We start from the raw sequence: 26,780 nt of genomic DNA on the forward strand, positions 1-26,780 counted from the left end.
ATCAGGCTGATTCTCTACATACCATTAGGGGTCAGCTCGGATGTTTAGGCTTTTAAATCCAAAAAAGTAAACTTTAAAAAATCAGCAGCTGCAATGGAGCAGATAATCTCTGGGTTGGTATATATATATATGGATTCACACCCCCCTGCCTGTTGTTCCTCCCTCTCTCTGTTCTCTGTTAATTTTACTATTCACTAATTTCTTCACTAAGATGGTGTCTGAGTTGGCGCCTGCGCATAGTGCTTAACTCCGGCACCGTCTTTGTGAAGATCATGTTACCCCCTGCTATTCTTGCGGCTGAGAGGGCGGCGCTTGCGCCCTCGCTTCTTCTGCTCTCGTTGTGACCGTGGGAGCGCGTGGTCACAACAGAAATGGAGAACAGCTGATCAGAGGATCTAATTAGCTGCAGAAGAGGACACCGTGCCACCACAGCGGCACTGACGTCACGGGGTTAGGTGAGTCCATTGTGAACTAGCCTCACCTGACCCCGTGCCGTGTGACCTGGTGCTGCTGTCGGCTTGTTCCTCCGGTTTGTCGCGTCTTCCGATCAGCTGTTTCAGGGGGCGGTCTCCACTTCTGTTGTGACCATGTGCGCTCCCACGGTCACAACGAGAGTAGAAGACGCGAGGGCGCATGCGCCGCCCTCTCAGCCGCAAGAATAGAATAGCAGGGGGTAACACTATCTTCACAAAAACGACGCTGGAGATGAGCGCTATGTGCAGGCGCCAACTCCGACGCCATCTTAGTGAAGAAATTAGTGAATAGAGAAATTAACATAGAGAATAGAGAGGGAGGAACAACAGGCAGGGGGGTGGGAATCCATATGAATACCCACCCAGAGATTATCTGCTCCATTGCAGCTGCCACTCAAGCAGCTGCCCTTTTTTTTTTTTTTTTTTTTAAACTTTACATTCTTCGATATGAAAGCCTAAACATCCGAGCTGACCCCTAATGGTATGTAGAATCAGCCTGATAGTGCCAGTATAGCCCTGGTTTTAGCTTGTATACGAAAATCCTGATGATTGGTTCCTTTTAACTTACAAACTGAGAGCTACAGGATTAGTAATTGGGAATATATTGACCACTAAAGCACACACTCCCTTACATAATATACTGTAGATTGCTGCCAGCTTTTCTACTCATTACTTGGGAGTGAGCACCAAGAACAGCAGGATTACATTACCCCATCATCACTACAGCGGATGGGTCAGCTCGGGAAGTCGGGCACATTACCTCATCATTACTGCAGTAGATGGGTCGTCTCGGGAAGTCGGGCACATTACCCCATCATCACTGCAGGGGGTGGGTCGGCTCGGGAAGTCGGGCACATTACCCCATCATCACTGCAGCGGGTGGGTCGGCTCGGGAAGTCGGGCACATTACCCCATCATCACTGCAGCGGGTGGGTCGGCTCGGGAAGTCGGGCACATTACCCCATCATCACTGCAGCGGGTGGGTCGGCTCGGGAAGTCGGGCACATTACCCCATCATCACTGCAGCGGGTGGGTCGGCTCGGGAAGTCGGGCACATTACCCCATCATCACTGCAGGGGGTGGGTCGGCTCGGGAAGTCGGGCACATTACCCCATCACTGCAGCGGGTGGGTCGGCTCGGGAAGTCGGGCACATTACCCCATAATCACTGTAGTGAGGGGGTGATGCCAGCATGGCCCAAATAACAACCTGCTAAGTAGAGAAGCAGCTGAGCTATTAGTCTTTCCCATTGCTCCGTGTGATTATTTGAGGCTATATATTACTTAGTATGTATTGAAGCTTGAGACGTGCCCTGTAACATTACACCACGCACAGCACCAGGCTCGCGCAGCGTCAGCCTTTAGTGAACCAGCAGGGGGAGATCCGTGTAAGGATTAAACACATCTACGAGGAAATTATGTAATCATCTCCCTTTTTGTTTCATTGACTTTCATAACAGGTTAAACATATTGAGCTTATGTTTCATAGTAAAGGCATTGTGACGCCCAAATATTTATTTCTTTTCTTTTTATAGGAAAGTAATTTCTCAGCATGAATTCCTGCCAGCTGAAATGACGGCTTCCAGACTAAAGCGTCTCTAAGCTGTTTATTAATAGCGCTGTTTAGTAATGAAATGAACTTTAAAATTACAATTTTTTTTTTTTATTTCTATCGTGCATCATTTTTATGCTCTCCAAATGCTTTTTGGGACCTTCCAGGATCCTCAGGTATGTCCCAGCTGGTCTTCTGTTCTGTATACCCCACATGACTGCTGCAGCCAATCGCTAGCAATGGCTATGTACAAAATGAGACATCTGAGGCCAGTGATTGGCTGCTGCAGCCACATGGGCTAAACGGGACGTGCTGTCTAGAGACAAGGTAAACAGAAGACCAGCCGGGAACATCGAGAGGTGCAGCCTTGGAATGGTGGTGAATGAACGTGCAAGTATCTAAGTATTTTACTTTAATGGTCTCTGACAACACTTTAATATAATTATTCTTTTATTTGCCATTATTACAATCAAGTTGGGTTTGTGTATACATGCCACACAATGTTTAAGGAATTGACCACTTTTTTTTTTTTTCCCCTCAAATGTTTGTATTTCTGCAAGAGAGAAAAAAAAAAAAATCATATTGGGTTTCATTAAAAAAATGACTTTTTGGCTTTAACAGGCTTTGTTTGCTAGAAAATTCAACATTGAAAGCCAATGTCGGTCTACTGGTCTTTGGAACTTTCATAAAAATGAACGGAGCTGCAGTGTCTGTGATTGACCACCTACCTTTTTCAGCCGTGGCTCTTAAAAGCTCTAGTTCCAGTTCTTGGGATCGGTGGGGTTACCAGTGTTTGGATCCTAGGTGAGGCGGAAGCTGTCCCCTACCCCATAGATAAGGGGTAACTTCCGTATTTGAGAATACTCCTTTAACTAATTCTGAAGATGGAATTTATGAAAAATAAATGCAAAAAAAAATGGTTTTAGCCCAAATTACATAAACATTTAAGTAAAAGATGAAATGAAAAATTGTCATCGCCTTTCACTTCCAAGAGGTAATACATTTTAAAAGGGGTTTCCTTTTGGGTTCCCTTTTCCGCTGCATTCTGGCTCCTAGCCGCTCTCCTCTAGTTCACCATCTCCGCTATTAAATTCACAGCCACCTGACCCCTATTCAACCACCCTTGTACCAGTCCCATATCGAGATCACAAATGTTGTCCTGTGATGGGCACGAGATCTGGAGCGAGGGGATCCATACCTGGAATGCAGAGGACCTGTGCAGCGGGGCTGGTGGGCCTAGATGTGTAAGCTTTATATCGTTTCCTTTTTAAAGATGCGTTGACTAAATTAGTTTTTATTTTCCTCTTGATCACTTTAAGCCTTGCCTCAGAAGAGCCAAAATTACTTTGATCTGCTCTGTTTCTGTAAATATTAATTAAAACCCATTTAATGGCCCCGTGTGTACTAATAGTACCGTGAAAAATGGATGGCTTCTCCCCGAGTCTTTACTAGAGTTCCTACTATATGAATGTAATATATTATATCTGTGACATTTATGTGCTAATAATGGTTATATTTAGCATAATAAAAACTTTTTACGTTTTCAAGACCTCCAACCGCTGACATCCCATAGAAAATCAAACTGTCATGTCGGGAAACAAACCCCTCACTATATACCTGTTACTGTGGACAGTTGAATACACTAAAGGGGGCTTTACACGCTACGATATCGTTAATGTTTGGTCGCCGGGGTCAAGTTGTTAGTGACGCACATCCGGCGTCATTAACGATATCGCAGCGTGTGATACTTACCAGCGACCTTAGGCGACCTCAAAAATGGTGAAAATCGTTCACCATGGAGAGGTCGTCCCAAAGTCAAAAATCGGTAAGGGTTGTTTAGCGTTGTGGTTCATCGCTCATGCGGCAGCACACATCGCTGTGTGTGACACCGCATGAGCGAGGACCGTCTCCTTACCTGCCGCCGGCCGCAATGAGGAAGGAAGGAGGTGGGCGGGATGTTACGTCCTGCTCATCTCCGCCCCTCTGCTTTGATTGGCAGGCCGCTGTGTGACGTTGCGGTGACGTCGCTGTGATGCCGAACGTCCCTCCCCCTTGAAGGAGGGATTGTTCGGCAGTCACAGCGATGCCGCCGACCAGGTAAGTATGTGTGACGCTGCGTAGCGATAATGTTCGCTACGGCAGCGATCACAAACAATCGCATGCGCGACGGGGGCGGGTACTTACACGCTCGCTAACGTGTAAAGCCCCCTTTAGGCTCTGTTCACACGTGGCGTTTTTTTAAGCCCTTTTTTCTTCTACAAATCGCTCTATTGCTTCTGTTTGCATATATTGGACGAGTGCAATCCACAGTTTCACATGCACCCATAGGCTTATATACGCTGCCAAACGCAGCATGCTGAAATGTATTTATTTTTCTCATGCCACATCGGCATGAGAAGAAAATTGCAGCTGTGCTCTGCCTCATTGAATAACATTGGTCAGAGTGCAATGCGAGATTTTCTCACGTTGGACTCCTCTGAATTATACTGCAGTGTGGTTGTACCCTTAAGAACAGGAGAAAAACCACAATAAAAAATATGCATGTTACTTGGCACTTTTTCTACCAACACTCTCATTTTTGGTGCAGAAAAAAAACCAAACTGCAAAAAAAACCTTCACATGTGAACAGTAGGTTAAGGCAAACTTGTCTTTTTGAGCAGGGAGCACCATATACAGCCTGGCCTATGGGGCTGTTGAGTTTGGGCTAGGGGACCTGCGGACAGTCCGTGAAAGACATGTGAGGACTACCCTAGGCCAAATTCAGACGTGTGTAAAACGTGGCCTGTGTATGGACTGTGATGTTAAGACTGGTCAAGGGTCTCGCAACCTGAAATCGACAGTCTCCCATATGGCTATCAGGTTCAGGTGAATTCACGTCCAGTCCATGCATCATGGTCCATAACCAAACCGTGTTTTACGGACATCTGCTTGAGGCCTAAGATGTATTGATTAAAGATATCATCCCACCTAGAAAACAGATTTGTCATATTGATCCCCTTGCTACTTCCTTTTTAACAATGCCCGAGTTTCCTACTGGTCTTTGTACTTCTAGTTTGCCCCAGTTGGGCACATGACCTCTGTGTCCAGTAATTGGTCTAGTGATCACATGCCTATTTTTACCAAACAGAAACTGGAGATCTTGAGGAGACCTGTGTAACGCTGGGACATGAGGGGCAGAGGATCATCAAGACAAGCCTCATGTAGTGAATTATTTTATAGCAGTGTGTTGTGTATTTTTAGTCTTTTTAGGCTGTGTTCTGACAGTCGTAGATTTCTCATGCAAGACAATGTGGCCGATTTATGCTCATGACCCTGATTAACTCTGATAGTGTATGATCAGTGTCAGGGTATTGTGATGGTATTCACTCGGGATGAGTGAATCTGAGCACACTGTCAAGAGAAGAACGAGAGTTCTCCATCTTCCTCATACTGAGTCTGCGGAAATCCGACTACACTCGGATGTTAGCAAAGTGCAGTGCGATGATTTTCCCCGTACCCCTAGACTTGAATGGGTGCGCTTTCTATGACTTGTGCTGCCAATCGCAGCATGCTCCATATTTTATCTCATGCTGTATCCACATGTGACAAAATCCATTATCTGGCACTGCCTCACAGATTAACGTTGGTCCGAGGGCTATTTGATAAAACATCTGATGGCAGTGTCCGATGTACACGCGCGTGTGAATGAAGCCTTGGCTGAACCTCTTTGGTTGTATCAAACCATTCTTTCTCTAATTCAATTAGTTTACAATCCTGCTTTTACATAGACCGGTCTTTGATCAATATGCATGTAATGATCACGATTTGCCTGTGGTTTAAATTCTTTTTGTCCTCCTCAGACATTTGTCAAGTATGAGACCTTGCAGGATTACCCGTTCCACATGGCTTACATAACATATGTCACATGCTGTAAGTTCTCACATACCACCTAAAATACATTTTGAGTAACTCACGCTGTATGCAAATGGCTGCCCAAGTGTCTACTGGGCATATCCCGGTGAGCGGTGACCTGACAGTACTGGATTTTTGACACATTACACTTCACATGGCTGTTGATGGGCTAAGCTGAGCCTGCTGAGTCTATAGGGGTGCTGTCTGTATTACACAGCAGTCATCAGCACCTCTCGCTATAATGTCAGTGGTTGAGTCTGATCAGTACCTCCCAGTTACAATTAGCAAATTTAGTAATGGCAGGAATAAGGCACTTTCAGGAAGGTATTTTGTGTATATATTCTTTTTGGTATTCTTTGACACCTTTTCATCTTTGCATTGAGAGATGAAATGGCTCTGGTGTCTTCCAGGATGTCAAATATTGTGCACCATTTTATATTAACCCCTTCACCCCCTGCCCCCTGGCAATTTTTTGTTTTTTTTCTTCCTTTCAAGAGCTATAACTAATCCCCTCTCCATCATTATATAGCCATATGAGGGCTTATATTTTGCTGGACGAGTTGTACCTTTGAATGACCCCATTCATTCTGCCCCATATCGTACTGGAAAATGGGGGGAAAAAAATCCAAATGCAGGGAAAGTGCAAAAAAAAATTCCACTTTTTTTTTGGGGGGTTCTTTAGGCAATAATAATAATTGTATTCATTTATATAGCGATATTAATTCCACAGCACTTTACATACATTGGCAACACTGTCCCCATTGGGGCTCACAATCTAGGTTCCCTGTGAGTATGTTGTGTTTTTTTTTTTTTTTTTTCCGAGTGTGGGAGGAAACCGGAGTACCCGGAGGAAACCCACACAAACACGGGGAGAACATACAAACTCCTTGCAGATGGTGTCCTTGGTGGGATTTGAACCCAGGACCCCAGCGCTGAAAGACTGCAGTGCTAACGCGTTTTTACTGCGTTTTGCCCATTTGTGTTTTTTAAATCAAATCTATTGGCTGGAAGGGCTCAAAAATGCGGTAAAAACGCAAAAAGAAAAAGCCAAGATGCAGCCAACAAAAGATGCCCAGTGCGGACAGCAAAATAGAAATCTCAGACTTTGCTCAGACTTTGCTGGGGGAAGGAAATGCATGTATTAAGGTGCATCTTTGTGACCTCAAAAGCGCACCAAAAGATGCAGCAAAAGATGCCACATGTGAACATATTTACCATGTTCACCATATGGTAAAACTAGCCTGGTAATATGATCCCCCCCCCCCCCCCAGGTCAGTACGAATTCATAGATACCGAACATGTATAGTTTTACTTTTGTCCAAGTGGCGGTTACCTGATACACATCCTGTACCGGCGAACTACAAGAACCATGAGGCCGGTGATGGAACGGAAGGTAAGGAGAGGATGTGTTTGTGTGTTTTGTGCATGTGTGGAATGACACAATAGGGGACCAGGATGAGACATTTAACAAGTTGTGGAACAAATTGTCTGCATTGCAATGATTTCCTATGGGAAATTTTGCTTTGCTGAACGAGTAACTTGGTTAAGAATTACACTCCCAGAACGGATTGTTCTTGTTAACCAAGGTTCTACTGTACCATTTTTTGGCTAGATGCGATGTTTTGCAATATTACGGCTACCAAAACCCCCCCTTGTAATTCTGGTGTCTTGTTTTTTTGCTATGACCTTTACCGATCAGATTAATTGATTTTATATTTTGCTAAATTGGGCATTTCTGAATGCGGCCATAACAAATGTGTTATTAATATCATAATGTATATGATATTTTTTATAATTTTAGTTGATTTTACTAGTCTTTATGCCTGCACTATCCTATCACTTCTGCTTATCAGAGCGATGCTTCAGCATCCTTCTGAACACCAGAAATTCTGATCTCCTGTGAGTGCCCGCACTCTGCCGGCAATCACAGGAAGTGAGCCATGGCAGCAACTGCGATGATCAGCTGAGCCCGCACGGTCATGACAACCCATTAACGCCTCTTGACTGCGTCAGAGGGCCACCGATGGAGGCAGGGATAAGGGGTTATCGGGTGCGAGTGGATCTTCAACCCAGCCGTGCTTGTTAGCTGAACATGTCTGCTGACTGGATCAGCAGACGTGCAGGGAATAATGTTGGCTCGCCTTGCGAGCCCGCATTAAATGGACAGACACGGCCAAAGACGTATACATACATTCTTGGTCGTGAATGAGTTAAGGAATAGGACAGATGCACAATAGCACCTCCTGTGCATGCATCATGCAGACCCTTCACCTCCCTATGCAGAATAAATCTTTAGGATAGGTTAATTACACTGGGGAACGCAATTTTTTAGGAGTTGGGTCAGACAACTGTTCTTAATTTTTGGATGCTGAATCCAGAAATGATCTGTTTTTCTCTATCACGTCAAGTTTTTGAACTATAGGATTTCTGTCTTCTCAAAAATATGTAAACTACTGTACCTAAAGTTTTTTTTTTTTTTTTTAATAGTACAAATATGAACACAAAATGAAATATATAAGAAATAGGCATGACAAATGTTTTTTAACACGATCATGTTTTTTTTACAAAGGATATATATTGATTTTTATCAATGGACAGTCCAGGAAGTGCCAACATGATGTACTTAAAACAGTCGCCGTCAGTTGGCAATGCTTTTACAAGTTGCTTCATGAGACCTAGTTTTATGTGCAGAGGTGGGAATAGTATATTCTTCCTGTCAACAAGTGGCTGATGTAGAATGTTAGGATCTCCAGGTTTTAAGACCAGATCTTGGAGGCCAATTCGACTCACCCCAATGCTTTTCTCGAGCTCTGCTATCCCACATACAGAGAAAGCAGGGATACTTTGTGTACTCGCGTTGCTGACCAAGAAGGAAGCAAACCATTTTTAAGGTCAACGCAGATGATCCAATTGTGTCATATTTCAATAACTCAATAACTCTCTTTACATCTCAATGTTCTTCACAAAGAGAGACAGAATGCCCAATAGGGACTGCACCATATAAATTGCCATTGTGTAGAAGGACACACTTAAGACTCCGCTTTGAGCTATCAATAAACAGTCGCCATTCATTTGGATTGTACATTGAAAGCCCTAATTCTTGTAGTAAACCAGGAATATTATGGCAAAACACAAAACCGCTGTCACACCGAAAGTACTGCAAAAATATACTTTCTCTAGTACGACAGTATGATACCTTCGCTCCTTGTTCAAGTAACTGTTTCTCATTCAGCCTTGATGCTAGTAATTCTGAAGCTTTTTTTGATAAGCCCAATTCACGTGCTAAATCATTTAACTCGTGCTGATCAAATCCCTTACAAACTGAATCCTTGGGAATTTCAAATTCTGCATCATTGCTGTCACTGTGTTCGTCAACATCACTCAGAACTTCTAGAGATGATAGCTGTTCGAAAACTGGCACTGGAATTTCAGCTGAATGAGGCATTGGTCTGATAGCTGACGCTAGATTTGGATATTCTATTTTACTTTTATTTTTCCTGTTAAATCCTGATGTTTTCACTAAACAGAAGTAACAGTCTGTGGAATAACTTTTTTGCTCTCTCCACACCATGGGGATACCAAATGCCAACTTTTCACGTGTTCCTTTGGTCCACATCCGTAAACTCTCGACACACTGCTTGCACACTATGTGAGGGTCCCATGGCTTATCTTGATCACCGAGTTTTACTTTAAAATATGCAAAATATGCTTGTTTGACAAATGCACTGATGTTTGCCCTTTTGAACTGGAATGGTGAAACCACCACCAATATAGCAGAAGGAGCCAGGGTTGTTTAGGCATTTACGACGAGAGGAAGAAGGAGCAGACCTGATCTGAAACAAAGGAAATATGTACATAAGTAAATAAAACACTGAGATGGAAAGTTACAAGCTTTGAAAACTAACAAAGAAAAAAATCATAAAAGATATATAAATTACAACTAAGCGCCCAATGTAAAGAGAAGCTATCACAAATCCTATTTATTCCTACTATGATACATTTTTTGTGTAAAGATATTGATAAATATGACGTATTGGGAGCTGCACACACCTCTCACCACACTGTCTCAGTTGTGACTACTCTTACAAGTTGCCACGTAGCTCTATATGAGTCGAATTGTACTCAGATAACAAGTCTTATTACAGAAATCAGTGCTTCTATGGCCGGTAAGTTGAGGAGGAAAAACTTGACGTGATAGAAAAAAACTGACTAAATTTTTGGAATCAGCATGCCAATTTTAGTATAAATCGGCTCAAAAACCTAACTCAACAGAATTTTTTTTTCAAATTGTTCCCCAGTGTTATCAGATTGTTGGGGGATCTGGTACCCGCCAACCTGACATATGGGCTATTTTGAAGCTCCGGCAGTTGGATGTAAACAGTGTGTAGAGCCAGAACAGAGCAGCTGTGTATGCGATGTGGTGTCCGATCTCAAGTACTGTAGCTCAGCTCCCATCTACTTCAACAGTTGGGCTACAGCACCTGAGATCGGCTGCTACAAAGTGTATTAAGCTGTGCTGTTCCAGCTGTGCACACAGGAAATATCCGGCTGCCAGGTAGCAAACCCCCACCAATTTGATGTCGATGACTCTAGTAATGGACAGCCCCTACCACCAGAACAACTATATCTGATACACTGATTGAACACTACTAGTGTGACTGTATTTTTCCTTTAATATCTTCCATTGTTGAATGATTGTTTAGACTGGCAATAGAAATTGCCAGCAGAGCGTTTAGTTCTGGGCAGGTTCTGCAATGCTGCTGTTTAATCGATGGAATATCTGTGGTCAGGAGCCGGCTGTCCAGCAGCTGCTCTAATTCTCTCTCCAAATAGTTCTGGATTTATATGGTGCAGAGCTGATTGCCCAGGTCTGTCATCGTCTGCTGCGAGGTATGTGCACAATGGTGCCGTGCTTTCCCTTGATGTCGCCCGCTCATAGGACTTTGCCTTTTTCTGTGGATATGAAGGAGTTAAAGCTGTGCAGAGTACTTGTTACATAGCGCAGGATTTCCATATGAGTGCCTGCAAGACTTTGGCTTTGGAAGGCAGGACTAATAATAGATATTCAGCAGCTTCGCTGGGCAGGTCTAGTTTCGGAATCTAGCTGACTTTACTCAGCAGAGCCATTTTACCCCTGCTGGATGGGGGACGCGGGTTCTCTTCTTGGGTATTATCCATCAGAAGTGGAGTGAATTTCTCGAGTAATTATTTTGCTGATGTTCATGGGTGAAGATTGTTGACGGCATGATGGAAGATACAGGTAATGTAATATAATAAGCTTTTAGATTAGACAACAGAATTGGAATAAGACGTCCAGACAGTTGAGTGATGGACAACGTTGTCCATCAAACTGGCTTTTGTGGTTTTCATTAGTATAAGAGATTAAGGATCCGAGAAGATAAAGTTAGGATCAACACATCCAAAAATCTTGAAGGGAAGGGTCTTGGTGTCCGGTGCCAGCCTTTGAGCCCCCTTTTCTCCAGACTCGCGAGCCACGGCTGTTTTTAGTTCATTTGAATATCTCCTAATGCAGCCTGAAGTCTTGTTTTTACATGAGGGTACAGGTCGAGGCTTGGGGCACATTCCTATGCATAGCTCGCTCCACGATGAGCGCTCTCCATAACTTACTCGTCTGGGTAGTCGCAGCTGTGAACGCCAAAATGTCTATTTCTATCTCGGAACAAATCTTGAGTTGAACTAATCAAAGTCTTTTGAAAAATTAATGATTTCTTGACCATCTATATTGCATCATCCTTAGTGTTTTTATTTTTTTTTTTTTAATGGGACCAGGAAGAAAAGTAAAATTAGAACGTCCTCTTCTGATGTTACATTTGCTGGCAGATTAGCTGCTTATGTGAAAATAGCATCACGAAAGAAGAGCGTTCTCAGTCGGTCAGCAAAATACGTGCGACGAAACAATTCGTTATAAAGTCAAGGGTCAAAGAAATCCAAAACCTGTTTTTTCTTTTTTTTGTTTTTTTTTTTTTTGTCTGTTTTACTGACACATTTTTGTAAGAAAGTGAATGATATTGTTTGTTCGACGGTGATACTTTTTCCCAATCTGTCACATCTTTTGCCAGCTTCATAACACATTTAGTTAAAGGGGTTTTCCCATAAACAAAATACATTTTAATCAGTAGATCTTGTCATAAGTTCCACAATTGGATGTGATAAAAAAAAAAATAAAAAAATGTTCCTGTGCTGAGAAATCTTTTATAAATGTGCCCCTTCTATGAACTGTGTAATGGCTGTGCCCAAGCATGCACAGCTGCTCTACTTCATGGTCAGCATATACCACAGCTCCTGGCCAGGGGAGGAAGTATAAGACAGGTATGATAAGTGAGTATATGGACGAAACAACAGGGGCTCACAGCTGTTGCTTTTTGAGGTAACACTTTTCCCTGCCTGTATTTTATCACAGGAGCGAGTGTTTTTGCCATGTCTCCAGTTCAATTGGCTCAAATAATGCAAAGAAAACAAGTTCATAATCATTTAGAAACAACAATACTAATGTTTAACTCGGGAAGAGTTCCGAAATCAATATTTTGTGGAATAACCATGATTTTTAATCACCGCTTTCATGTATCTTGGCATGCTGTCCACCAGTCTTTCACACTGCTTTTGGGTGACCTTATGCCACTCCTGGTACAAAAATTTAAGCAGTTCTTCTTTGTTTGATGGCTTGTGACTATCCATCTTCCTCTTGATTACATTCCAGAGTTTTCCAATGGGGTTCAGGTCTGGAGATTGGGCTGTCCAGGTCAGGGTTTTGATGTGGTGGCCCTTCATCCACACATTGATTGACCTAGCTATGTTGCATGGCACATTGTCCTGCTGGAAAAAACAGCCCTCAGAGTTGGGGAACATTGCCTGAGCAGAATGAAGCAAATGTTTTTCCAGGATAAACTTGTATTATTATTATTATTATTATTATTATTATTATTATTATTATTATTATTATTATGGCGCTTTACATGGAATTTACATGGAATTTACGGGACCCTGCCCGCAAGGGCTCACAGTCTACAGGGAATGGCTGAGGGTACAGTAGGTGAGGACAGAGCTGGTTGCGCAGTGGTGTACTGGCTGAGGGTGCGGCTTGATTCATACATCCTTCGCAAAGTTTAATCTGCCCAATTTCTAGAGTTAGGTAATCTTCTGAGTCTAATTTTCAGCTTTGCCCAACACCTGGACGTCTAATGGTTAGACTGAGACCTGGAGAGGTGTACAAGCCACAGTGTCTTGCACCCACTGTGAAATTTGGTGGAGGATCGGTGGTGATCTGGGGATGCTTCAGCAAGGCTGGAATTGGGCAGATTAAACTTTGCGAAGGACGTATGACTCAATCCGCATGCAAGATTATCCTGGAAAAACAGGTGCTTCCTTCTGCTCAGGCAATGTTCCCCAACTCTGAGGACTGGTTTTTCCTGCAGGACAATTTTTAAGAAGTCTCATGCATATGCTACAGAGAATTTCTGTAGCAGGTAAATTTATGCTGCAGATGTCACCATTTGCAATGTGATTGATGAAATGAGCGGCTTTATAGAGCCAATTTTCTCTGGCCCTGTGCTATTTCTGTAGTTTGCAGCTGAAAAGCCACTGGGAATGTAGCCACCAGGTAAACATATAGGACATTTTTCACGGCTGAAATGTAAGTTCATGATAGTTGCAGCATATATAAATGTATGATGCGGAGATCCTCACTCAGATTGCCCCCTCTGTAATGCTTGTATGTTCGCGGTGCCAGCTCAGTGCATATCTGCATTTGTGGTAGGGAGTTAAGAATTGGGCAGGATGAAGTGTAGCAGGCTTGATCCTGTTTCTGAAGAAAATTAGTAAAGCCGGGCATTGTCTTACAGCCACGTTCACTACATCCCCAGCCAAGTGTTTGTGAGTTAGGGGAAGTCGAAATGAACGGCTGCCTACTTTACAGCCATCGCAAGCCTGTACACAGAAATAACCTGCATACAAAGTTCCCGAGTACAGACATGAGTATTAGCATATTTTTGCGGAAAGTGGCAATCACGAGCCTGCCGGCCACGGAATTCAGGACTGTTTGTTTCTCACCTTTCCAGTCTGTAGGGAGTTTGTTTTGTAGGTTTTCATTTTGAGACGTTCAGTCTTTTTAGTAGAAGAGACTAGCCGTCTTACTGAAAATATAACTTCCAGAATTAAGTGTAATTCAGGTAGAACATGAAATCTCCAATGTTGGCAAACTGTCAACTGCTTCTAATAGCAAGCAGAATAATCTGGAGGATCGCTCTGGCATATGTGATGTATTGCATTCATAATTGGAGATCTACTGAGACCCTCGCCATTGTGCAGATATTGTCTATACCCAAACTATAGAACAATAAAGGAGACACTGCGCCAAGCCCATTTCAGACAGTCCTAATACAGAATCGTTTTTGAGTCTGTATTACAGCTGGACTCTTCATTAGGTTCTATGTGGATCTAAATGGGATTCCGTAAAACCCCCTTGAGACGTTTCAAATGTAATTTACTCCCTGAAGCATGATCATGTATTATGGCGGCTTAAAATGGGCGGTATTAAACTATTCATTCTAACTTTAATCATGCTGGCCAGTTGGTGTCGGTGTCTGAATGAGCCACGCATGCTAATATCTTGGTTTCATGAAATTGGCAGCCATAATTTTGGCCCATTAGGTGTTGGTGGAAAGGGTGCACAACAGACAATTCCATATTTTTTTGGGGCATCTAGTAGGTATGAAAAAGAAATTGATTGCTGTGCTCCAAATTGAAAAGATCATGACCTCTTTATTCATAAAAAGATGTTTGTGAAAGTAAATGACTCCTGACATTCTGAATTAGGAGAGCTGCGGATGTCTATCTGTTTTAGTTAATATCAGAGTTGGGTTGAATCATGATCTTCAACCCATTCCTGAATTTTTTGCAGAGTGCTAGGAGGTATTATCCCGATGAAAGAGGCTCCTTGCTCTGGGGAATAGGCTATGCTAAAGGGGGTACTTGGACTGGAGCAGTGTTTAGGTGGGCTCTGTGTTGCATAACAACATCCACATGAGTGCCGTGACCCAAGTCTTCCAAGCAGGACATTTCTGATGCTCACATGCTCATTGTAGGTGCTTCAGCTGTAGAACAGGGGTCCGCATGGGCAGCCTGTGATGGCACCGCTCTACACGGCAATGCACAGTCTGATAGTGTCATATCGGGAAAATACAGTTTGCAATTGTATTGATGGAATAGAACCATATGATGGCAAAAGTTATCTAGACCAATAATGAACTGCAAAGACACTAATTGTTCATTTGCAACAGTGATAGGTGATGTATTCCTGCCTGCAGGCTGTTGTGTATTTTAATTGATAATGTAGTATAATACAGAGGTCCCCAACTTTTCCAACTGGGAGAGCCACCTTCAGCTCCGAGAGAGGGTCGCTAGCCACATCCAGCCTCTGCCACCTCTCGCAGTAGTGACGCCCAGAGCCACCATTACAGTATAATGACAGCCAAAGCTTTTCCACGGAAATCACACTAAGGCAGTACACAAAGATCAATGTGTATCTAAGAGGCCACCTTCTGGAGACTTGTTCTTCATAGTTGTTTGCAAGACCTGGTGCTACAGCCGCGAGCCACACATCATGGCCATGTGAGCCACATGTGGCTCTCAAGCTACAGGTTGGGGACCTCCTAGTATAATAGGTTTCATTCATCACTTTGAGCATCTATATTTCTATACATAGGTCATCCAAAACAGTAGCCTTTTCTACAAGCAGATCAGTAACTTTTGGTCTCCCTAAGACTGTCACCTACTTGCTGATTACTTATTTCTGTCTACCTAGATCTTCTTAGAGATCCTCTGTCCCAGTCATTTAGCCATCATTGTCTAAAGGGTGCTTTACACGCTGCGACATGGCTAGCGATTGCTAGCGGTGTCGCGAGCGATAGCACCCGACCCCGTCTGTGCAACATTTGGTGATCGCTGCCGTAGCGAACATTATCGCTACGGCAGCGTCACACGCACATACCTTGTCAGCGACGTCGCTATGACAGCCGAACAATCCCTCCTTCAAGGGGGAGGTGCATTCGGCGTCATAGCGACGTCACTAAGCAACGACCCAATAGCAGAGGAGGGGTGGAGATGAGCGGCTGGATCATGCCGCCCACCTCCTTCCTTCGTCATTGCCGGTGGACGCAGTCACGCAGGTAAGGAGATGTTCGTCGTTCCTGCAGTGTCACACATAGTGATGTGTGACACCGCAGGAACGATTAACAACCAGCGGCATGCAGCACCAACGATATTATGAAAATGAGCGACGTATCAACGATCAACGTTTTTGCGATCGTTGATCGTCGCTCCTTGGTGTCACACACAACGATGTCACTAACTGCGCCGGATGTGCGTCACTAATGACGTGACCCCGACGATATATTGTTAGCGATATCGTTGTGTGTAAAGTACCCTTAAGTTGCATTGAAGATTATATGTAGGTCTGTATGTGTTTTTAAAAAAAAAAAAAAAATTACTAAAAAGTTACCAGCATCTCCGACAGAAGCTTGCACTTGCTTTCTGTTCTAAGATTGCATAATCTACAAACAAAAAAAAACAGCAGTGAAGATGTCTGGAAACATGAATATATGAAATTTGGACTGCAAGGCTGCATTATAGACTATACTTATAAAAATGTACGTACTTGGCACATAAATTGGGCAAATTCATGAGAGCCCACCAGCTGTGACAAGGCGTAGCTTTCTTTGATGGGGATCAAAACCTAATATTTATCAAATGTGCCTCTCGCAAGCTAAAAACCTACAAACCTAAAGGGCAGGTAGGGTCCAACGCTAATTATAACTGCCTTGGCTGATGGGAGGAGGGGGCTCAGCCAAATATAGAGGCCATCATCACCACCTGCAATATTATACTAGCCTTTTTGCCCGGGAGAGGCATGTTTCATAAATTTTAGGTTTAGGGTCACATCAAAGAAAGTTCCGCTTGTTGTGGTTGGTGGGCTCTCATGAATGGACCAATTAATGCGCTAAGCATCTTCGTTCGTTTGTGCATAGTATGTATGATATACCAGTATGTATAATTTTAACTTTTTTTCTGTTTTTAATATAATAGTTAGACTGTAGAAGTCTTTGCTGAATAGATGCAACAGAGTTTTATGATGGGTTTTGTTGTTTCCAGCTTGTGAGAGAATACGTTGCTGTCGGCTATAGTTCTCTGTGACAAAAGTACTTCTTTGTCCTTAGATCTTGCCTGCCTGGTATTGAGGGTAAAGTTAACGGCGCTGACAGCCCTGCCTCTGTGGGAACTGCGATACTGCCACATATGGTTACGTTTTGCTGCCTTTCCAGAAAATTATGTATTTGTTACAATTTCAACCCTAAAATAAATAAAAGTATTAAAACTTAATGTGTATATACCATCGGCCTTGCAGTTGAATGTAATTTGTCGATCGCCCTCTCTGACTGAGAACAGGATTTAAAGTCCAGATATTTGTCAGCACCCGTGACCATTTCTTTATCTGATATCTTTTGAGGTCTGAGAACCTCTAGAAACGTTGAAATACATGTGTGAGCTTTAGATTAGCAGCTTTGACGTAGGGCTAGTTTTATTCTTACCGATGATGCTGATGGTTGTTGTAAAAACAAAGCAAGATCAACAATAAAACTATGGATGGTTAACACTGTAAAAATCGTGGGTGTCTCTGGTTCTTGGTGGAACAGTTATGTTCCTCACTGAGCAGCTTCGGTATCTTTAGATGAATTGGACATCGGAGCTTCTTCACCCTTCTTGTAGGGTCGAGCTCTCTGGGACAGCACATAAAAGGTTTCCTGCGTGTCGGGGTGCGTTTATTGGGTCTTCATGTACACCCATTGAATGGGGCTTACTGTATAGTTCACCCATGTTCACTTCATTGCTGCTACTACTAAAATAATTGAACCCACAAATTTTCTTATTTAAGAGATTTCATATGGATGAGCCCCTTCTCACTGGAGCAGAGTTTATTCCACCAGTCACATGATTTTGTTGTATGTCCAATACAAGGAACTTGTGATTAGTAAAAAAAAAAAAAAAAACCCAATATGAAATCTTTAGTGTGTGTGTGTGTGTGTGTGTGTGTGTGTGTGTGTGTTAAAGTTGTAACAGTTTTATTTATTTTTTTTTTTATATTCTTTTCAAACAGACCAAAAACATGGTGGAAAGAATGGGAAAAAGGAAGGCCTGTCTGGCAGCTCCTTCTTCACCTGGTTCATGGTTATCGCTCTGCTGGGTGTTTGGACATCGGTTGCAGTCGTGTGGTTTGACCTTGTAGACTACGAAGAAATTATTGGTAAGTACTTCAGTTACTTCATTTCTTGATAGTTGTCGTTATCTTTTTGAGTTTTTTTTTTGTCTTCTGACACTGTTAGGTCATGGGTTGAACTCGATAGACCAAAGTCTACCTTCAGCCTTAAACACTATGAAACTATTGTTATTCATTTTATTCTCTTTAATATTTAAAACAGATTTTAATTTTTTCTTTTTCTTTTTTTTTTTTTTTTTTTTTTTTTTTTTTTTTGCTGTTGGGGTATTTGAATTCGTTATTACTGTGCTCCATAAACATTTTTTGGATATTTTTTTTTTTATATATGAAGATATATTCAACCATTTTATTTGTTGGCTTAAAAGCGATTGTCCGGTCACACATATTGATGCCCTGTCCGTAGAATGGGTCATGAATATCAGATCTAGGAGGATCCCCCACTCATCAGCTGTTAAGCTGGGTTTACACACTGCAACATCTCAAACGACATCGCTGTAACGTCACCGGTTTTGTGACGCAATAGCGATGTTGTTTGCGATGTTGCAGTGTGTGAAACCTATCAGCGACCTGGCCCCTGCTGTGAAGTTGTAATCGTTACAAATCGTTCAGGACCATTCCTAGGTCCTTTTTTTCCCGCTGTGCAGCATGAAGTTTCAGTGTGTGAAGACTTTGCAGCGACTTTGTTAGCAACTTCCCTTTCAAAAGGCTGCTTATCAACATCCCCAACAACCAGCTAGGTCGCTCTGCAGGTCCGGATCGCTGTTGAGTTGTTGGCCAGGTTTGCCTGTTTGACAGCTCACCAGCGACTTAGCAGAGACTTAGGGAGGTCGCTATTGCGTCACCAAACCGGTGACATTACAGCGATGTCCTTTGCGAAGTTGGAGTGTGTAAACCCAGCTTTACAAGCTCCGACTGCTGCCAATTATACTCTGTGAACTGAGATAGAAGATTAGGAACTGTTCTGCAGCACCCGGCAGAGGCCACTACACCTTCAATGATGCTGCGCTTTACAGCTCAATTCAAAGTGTTTACATCCAGTAGCCACCGGGACAAATAACAGCAGAGTATTGGGTGGTGCTGGGGGTTGGACCCCCACTAATCTGATAATTATAACCTAATCTATGGGTAGGTCCACAATCTGTGTCTTTGATCAGACAACCATTTTAAATCAGTCAGCTAGTGAATGACACCACCAAGATTTATTCCAGCAATTTTTTTTTTATATTCTTTGTGGAGATCATTAAAATGAAACCCTTTCAAGATGCACCCCCCAAGAGACCAATTGCCTGCTCGAGGACAATATAAACTATTTTAATGCAGTAGTAGTATTGTATTTGGCAATTTGTGTGTGTGTGTGTGTGTGTGTGTGTGTGTGTGGTTTTTTTTTTTTTTTTATGGTATTTATAAATTGTACGGGGTGAAAATTTGTTAATACCGTTTCGGTTATAAGTAATATATTGTACATATTTCTATATTTATTCACACATGCAGCCAAGGCAAAGGATTTCCGCTATAACTTGTCAGAGGCTCTTCAAGGTAGGATTGCTTAGCGAGAACAAACTATTTTACGATGTTCTCTTTAATATACTTTTTTTCTCAATAGCCATTCTCAGGCTTTCTCTAAATCTAATTTCATTTTTTTTTTTACCCTTCTACATTGTCTTCTAGAAATAACCATATTTTCTTTTTCCAAACTTTCTAACAAGACTGGAGTAAGAGGGCAACAGCTTTTCAGCCTCTCTTGGTTTCACAGGCTTATGCTAAACGTCTAAAAGCTTATTGTAAACTAGGTTTGTCAAGAGCCATAAAGTAGCTCTAGCAGTTAAATATGCTGCACCTTGTGAGGCTACATATTCAAAGCCTTTTATGTGCCCAAAAAAATGAAAAAACAAACAAAAATGATTTTCCCTTCCTTGACCACACACACACACACACACACACACACACACACACACACACACACACACACGCTGCCCTGTGTTATTTTCTCACGCCACTGCTGGATGTACAGCTACACTGCTCACTACTCCTCTATAATGTTCATGCTACAGAGGGATGGGCTCAGAATCTCCACCTATGTGTAATGTACTGATCAGAAAAGTGCAACACTGTATGTACACATACAAGACAGATTATTCTGCAAAGTAATCTAAATCAAGACACCACAAATACCTTTTTATAAAATCTCTTGCCCTGTATGTAAATTGAACGGTCTGGTCCGATGGGCATCCCAATCTGCGCCTTCTGCTGCTCCTTTCGCCCTCCTCTGCTGATTGACGTAGATGATGCCTTGGACAACATCCACATAGGCGGGCAAAATCTCCTGCCTGCACAGACATACCGTAGTCCCGGCTCATGCAGGCACACTTTGCTCTGCCCTACTGCGGGCGGAGCCAAAAACATAGGTGCGCCTGTGCGGACCGGCAAGTCCTCTGCACAGGTGCAAGATTTTACCCAGCGATGTGGATGACGTCCCCCGCTTCATCCAAATCGCCGGGCAAAATCTTGCGCCTGTCAGAGAACTCGCAGGTTCGCACAGGCGCACCTATGTTTTCGGCTTTGCGGGAATATGGAGATTTTACCTGCCTACGTGGCTGGTGTCCGAGGCATCATCCACATCAATCAACAAAGGAGGAGGTCGAAAGTAGAGACAGGAGGCACTGGTTAGGACGCTGACAAGACAATTTTACATACAGGGTAGGAGATTTTTATAAATGTACTTTTGGGGTCTACAGAGGGTGGGTGGGGTCAGGGAGTAACATGTACCTTCATGGAATGCAGCACAAGCGCTGTTTTAAGGTGCTAGTTTTAGTTTAGAAGGCCAAAATCTGGTGACAGGTTCCCTTTTAAGGAACTTAACGGTCCAGTCTTCAGGTAGTTCGCTATTTTATACAAGCACGTTTAAAAAGACTACTTCGCAAGAAGAGACAAAGATTTTAACTATTTTTCCCTTAGCTCAGTACATTAATTTGTCCTTTTTTGTGAAGTGAAATCTTTTCTGGATTGCTAAGAATGCATTTAAACTTCAGATTATGTTTTATGAAAACAAGACTGCCGCTAAACTCTTGGTAGATGCAGATACACAGCGAAACATGTCTAAGGAGCTCTACATCAAACTTTTGTATTTTGACTAAATTGCCACTGTAAAACTATTGGCCGGCAATCATGGCATAAAACATAAGCTACATGACTCCTACACTGATGGATACAGCTGCATGAATGGAGATGGATAGTTATCCCATGTGGTTCCTATCTAGTAGGCATATTGAGAATTGTCTCAATACCTTTCAGTGGTCTCTTAGAGGGGGAGACTGGCGGCTGTGATGTCTCCTATTTATTTATTATTCTTGTCATTTATTATATGGCGCTATATATGTGTTCACACTCAAATGGGTTTCTTGCCCTCCTGTGTTCGTATCAGCAGCTACATTGAGGACATTATACAGTAGTACTAAGCAGTGTAGGTGTGAATCCATATCTGTTGCATATAACACTTAAAGGGAACCTGTGAGGTCCAAAATGCACCCAGAACCACAAGCAGTTCTGGGTACATATTGCTAATCCCTGCCTAACCGTCCCTTTATTTAGTAGCATACTTAGAGATCTTTAGAAAAAGTATATCTAAAGATCTTTTACTGTATGCTAATGAGCGAGGGGACTAGTCCCCCGAATAGTCGCCCCCATTAGCATGTTAGTACGCCCCTGTGAGTGTGCTGATATGCTAATGAATACACAGCATCACAGGATGATCTCACTCACCTCTCCGCCGCCATCGCCGCCCAATGGGGGATTTTGGCTCCGTGTGCATAACCCCGGAGTTTGGGTCACGCGCACTACTTTAGTTTGAAGCCAGGACGTTTACACCTGGCTTCATAGTGCGCATGAGCCAAACTCCGGGTTCATTCTCACTGAGCCAAAATCCCCCTTCGGGCGGCGGAGAGGTGAGTGAGATCATCCTCTGACGCTGTGTATTCATTAGCATGTCAGCACACCCACAGGGACGTACTAACATTCTGATGAGGGCGACTATCCGGGGGACTAACGCCCAGGGGACTAGTGCCCTTGCTCATTAGCATATGTTAAAAGATCTTTTAAAGATCTCTTTACGTATGCTGCTAGATACAGGGACGGGTAGGCAGGGATTACCAATATGTACCCAGAACTGCTCATGGTTCTGGGTACATATTGGACCTGACAGGATCCCTTTAACTAAAGAGCAGCTGCACCATTCCCTCCTAGTCCTCTTCATCATTGTCTTTAAGAGGGAAGTGAAATATAAAAAGGAACCATACTTCTCTAATCTTGGCTCATTGTTTTTCATGTATGCAAAGTTTAAAGATTAAAGAAAAACCCAAAACATTTAAGTTTTACTAATTGTAGAGTGGAAATTGGGTATTGCTTGCCACTTAAAATATGCATTAAAATAGTAAATAGCCCTACCACCTACTAAGGTCCAAAATATACTTTTTCCGTTACTGAATACTTTCTGCAGATTTTTTTTTTTTTGAGGCAAGCTTCTAAAATAATTGCAAACATTTTGTTACACATTCTTAATGAAGTCTGAATTTCTTATACAGGAAAACTGGGAGATTACGATGCTGACGGCGATGGAGACTTTGACGTGGATGATGCCAAGGTTTTGCTAGGCAAGTACACGTTTCTTTGTTTTGTGCAGATTGATTTGCAGAGATCTCCTTCTGCAAGCGATTTACGATGTGGTTTGCCTTTTATTATGTTTGCTCATGTCCTAAAATGAAACGTCACCATGTTAAGAGCATCCGATGCCAAATCCAGTGACACCTTAATTCTATTATACTACTGTGTGCGAGATGCCTGTCTCTAAGGTGCATGTTTCATACCATGCATGTATACATCCACCCGCCCATTGTATTTTTGCACTTGTATGAATGTGTTAACTTGTGTCTTCATTACATCTTCAAATATAAGTCGCTTAACAAGATGGAATCTAAATCTGCTTTACTTCAATTTTATGCCTTTTTTAAAAGGGCTTTCTAGAGACAAAAAGACCCTGAATTATTAAAGTTTGTTAAGCTGGACTCTATATTTCTTATAGGATTTTCCACTTCGCTTGATGGTCATCATCCATTCACGTTTGCTCATATTGTCTTTAGTTTGCATGCTTCTTGAAAACATTAACGCACAGAACAAATAACAAGTTGCACTGAAAAAATTCATAAGTATGAAAAATCCTTGCTTGTTGGAGCGAATCCAAAGTGGATCGGTCATGAGGTTTCACAATATTACCCACATGCATTATTATATACATTTTAGGCCAGATGAAGCTGATGTATTTGTCAGAATGGCTGTATACTTCTATTTCAAAGTTTAAACTCCATCTCTGCTGACTTAGCCTGATTGACAGCTCCTCAGTGTCCTCCTACCTGCTGCTGACTTCTCCTCTCCCTGCTCCGTACAAGCTGCAGCTATTTATCAAGCTGGGTAGTGACTGCATCTTCAAATTGGGACACCAGACTCATCTGGTCTAACATATTAATGTATGTAGTTAGTGTTGTGACGTCTGGTGACAGATTCATTGTAAAGAGATTCTTACCACATTCTAAAGAAAATGTTCGAATCTTAAAGAGATGTTTAAATGTGTTTTTCTTCAGGCGCGCACCGCCCCCGGCTTCCTGCATTGCCTGTGGTGGTGTGTTCCTGAACACTTAGGGTACGTGCCCATGATCAGGATTAGTAGCATTTTGGATGGAACGTGTTTTCTCTACTTTCAAAATGCTGCGTTGTACAGTACAAGCACAATGGATGGGATTTATAGAAATCCCATTTTATAGAAATCCCATGCAGACTGTGCTTCTTTTTTCCGCAATCTAAAATGACCAGCAGCGCGGCTTTCCGAACCGTGTCGCGGCTTTCCGAACCGTGTCGCGGCTTTCCGAACCGTGTCGCGGCTTTCCGAACCGTGTCGCGGCTTTCCGAACCGTGTCGCGGCTTTCCGGACCGCAGTGTGTCAATTTATGCTGTGGAGACGCAAGTGTTCAGCGGGAGAATACAGCGAAAAATTGCTACACCCAGAACCCTGATCGTGGGCACAGACCCTGCGTTCTCCTGTGGAGAACATTTTGTGTCGCCGCAAGAGAAGGCACGCTGCGTCTAGAACGCAGTATATCAGGATCGTGGGCACTTACCCTAACCATTTAGACCAGCGTCATGACCATATGCGCATGCTCCCAGACTGCCAGCTGAAACTGCTGCGCCTCTGCAGCATAGTAGAATGGTTGTTCGGGTCAAGCGATCTGACCAGCTTGAGAGTGCTGCAAGCCGGATATAAAGCATAGACCTTCTAGTGGCACATGCTCAATGTCTAGGTAAATGGCTGCTCATGAGACTGCAGGGTGGCCGATAACCTAGGCAAGTAGCTGCATGGTATAAAATTAAAAACTCCTCCATTCTTGAGATCTTCAAATTTTTAGAAGGAGGTAATTTGCAAAGTTGATTGTTTCTACAGTCGCTTTTGAATTCTACCTATTTAACATCTAGAGATGACCCCTTTTAAGCAATCCTTGCCACTTGAATCAGTCGACAGATTTTTTTTTTGGGGGTGTTCTTGGCCCTCTTCATTTCAGTGTAGGATATTTGTTGACGGCATGACTGGTTGTTGCCACAGGTCTAGGAAGTATGATTTCTCCTTGTGGAGACTGCAGAGCTGGCAAATAATGGCCTTTAGGCTGGTTAACGCTCATATTGGAAAAGGGTACACAGATTATCTGTTCTCCCAGAGGAAGAACACTCTCCACTGTATAGGTCATTGTCCAGCTCCTTAACAAACTTCTATTCCATGTGTTATTAGCGAAACTAAAGTCTTCACCAAAAGGAAAAGATCTGCATCTGCCGACAGCGGCTGTGGGATTATATACTGTATCTACTAAAGTTTAGTCTTTGTGGTCAAAATGTTTTATATTACTTAAATTTATACAGCTGTAAAAGGATTGATATCACTAAAATTTCCCCTTAGTTTATGGTACAACTTATACACCTATATAGATATAAAGGACCTATTTCCACATATGAGGGAGGCTCAATCCACCTTTTTGCTGGAGCGGAAAGCCACTAATGGCTGTTCTGCTGGACCCAGACTTCTGTATATTGCATAGTTGTGTGTGTGTGTGTGGGTTTTTGTGTGTGTGTGTGTGTGTGTGTGTGTGTGTGTGTGTGGGTTTTTTTGTGTGTGTGTGTGGGTTTTTTTGTGTGTGTGTGTGTGTGTGTGTGTGTGTGTGTGTGTGTGTGTGTGTGTGTGTGGGTTTTTTGTGTGTGTGTGTGGGTTTTTTGTGTGTGTGTGTGTGTGTGTGTGTGTGTGTGTGTGTGTATTGTAGTGTGAGCATACTAATATGCTCACCACTGCTGGTCTCTCCGGTGTCCTCTTCTCGGTAGTCACTGCTCTTCAGACTCTCTCCGGGTTACGCTGCTCTGTGTGACCCTGAAGTAGTTTTTACAATGTAAATCTATAGAGCGTCAGAATAAAGCCCCATAGACTTTCATTATAAAACAGACTTCCTTGGCATGCTTAGAATGAGCTGGATAGTTGCAGTTGCGGTGACATCACTGAAAAGCCGAGAAGAATGACATAGGGCATTGAAGAAAGCAGGTACACAATCACACTACATTATATACACATACACAGATTTATTAAAAAAATAAATAAAAAAAATAGATGCGAGTGCTGCTTTAAAATGCACCAATCACCAGGATTTTTCCCATCTAACCTTAAGCCGGAGCTATACTGGTGCCATCAGGGTGATTCTATACATACCCTAGAGTTTGTAAAATGAGCAGCTTTTTGAGTGGCAGCTGCTGCCAATCAGCTGATAGCTAGGGTGGGTATTCATAGTTATTCCCGCTCCCTGCCTGTTTGTCCTCCCCCCTGTTATTTATGCTAATTTTATTTATAGAATTGTTTTACTAAGTGACTAGAAGGACCTGTGCGGATGTCATACCCATGTGACCAGAAGAGGCGGGGCCTTAGCCAACATAGCTGATACCAGGAAGCAACATTATTTTTCTGTTGGCTAAGGCCCTGCTCCTCCTGCTCACATGGGTATGACATCAGCACAGGATCTTTTAGTCACTTAGTAAAGCGACTCTATAATAGAATTACCATAAATAACAGGTGGACGATGGACATGCAAGGCAGCAGGAATCATGCTCATTGCTTCTCATTTTACAAACTTTATTTGCCTGTATTTCAAAACCAATACATCCGAGCTGACAACTAAATGTATGTATAGAATCAGCCTGATAGTGCCAGTATAGCTCTGGCTTTAGGTTATAAAGGAAAATCCTGGTGATTAGTGCGCTTTAAATGCTATTACAAGTCAGGTGCAGTCTCTGCAACATTTTGTTCTGACTTCGCTTATAGGTTGAGTTCAGTTGACTTACAGTACATCACAAAAGTGAGTACACCCCTCACATTTTTTGTAAATTTATCTTTTCATGGGACAACACTGAAGATAAGACACTTTGATACAATGTATAGTAGTCAGTATACAGCTTGTATAAGGGTCATTCCATGGTAACTTACGTAACATTCACCAGCCAAAAACT

The 26,780-nt window shown here is 42.7% G+C and overlaps 1 protein-coding gene across 4 annotated transcripts in view; it reads left to right on the forward strand.

Moving 5' to 3' along the window:
• Positions 1-26,780, forward strand: part of ASPH (aspartate beta-hydroxylase) — a 303,114-nt gene that overhangs the window by 39,979 nt on the left and 236,355 nt on the right. For 2 of the 4 annotated variants that reach the window (XM_075353241.1, XM_075353244.1), the window contains exons 2-4: positions 18,084-18,230; positions 19,695-19,739; positions 22,781-22,849. In XM_075353241.1, coding sequence (XP_075209356.1) covers positions 18,084-18,230; positions 19,695-19,739; positions 22,781-22,849 — 261 coding nt within the window. Of the gene's footprint in view, positions 1-10,988; positions 11,175-18,083; positions 18,231-19,694; positions 19,740-22,780; positions 22,850-26,780 lie in introns of those variants that run through there. The other 2 variants (XM_075353242.1, XM_075353243.1) reach the window with 2 other exon arrangements.

This window comes from Anomaloglossus baeobatrachus, chromosome 6, assembly GCF_048569485.1.
Source record: "Anomaloglossus baeobatrachus isolate aAnoBae1 chromosome 6, aAnoBae1.hap1, whole genome shotgun sequence".
In the NCBI taxonomy this organism is placed as follows: domain Eukaryota; kingdom Metazoa; phylum Chordata; class Amphibia; order Anura; family Aromobatidae; genus Anomaloglossus; species Anomaloglossus baeobatrachus.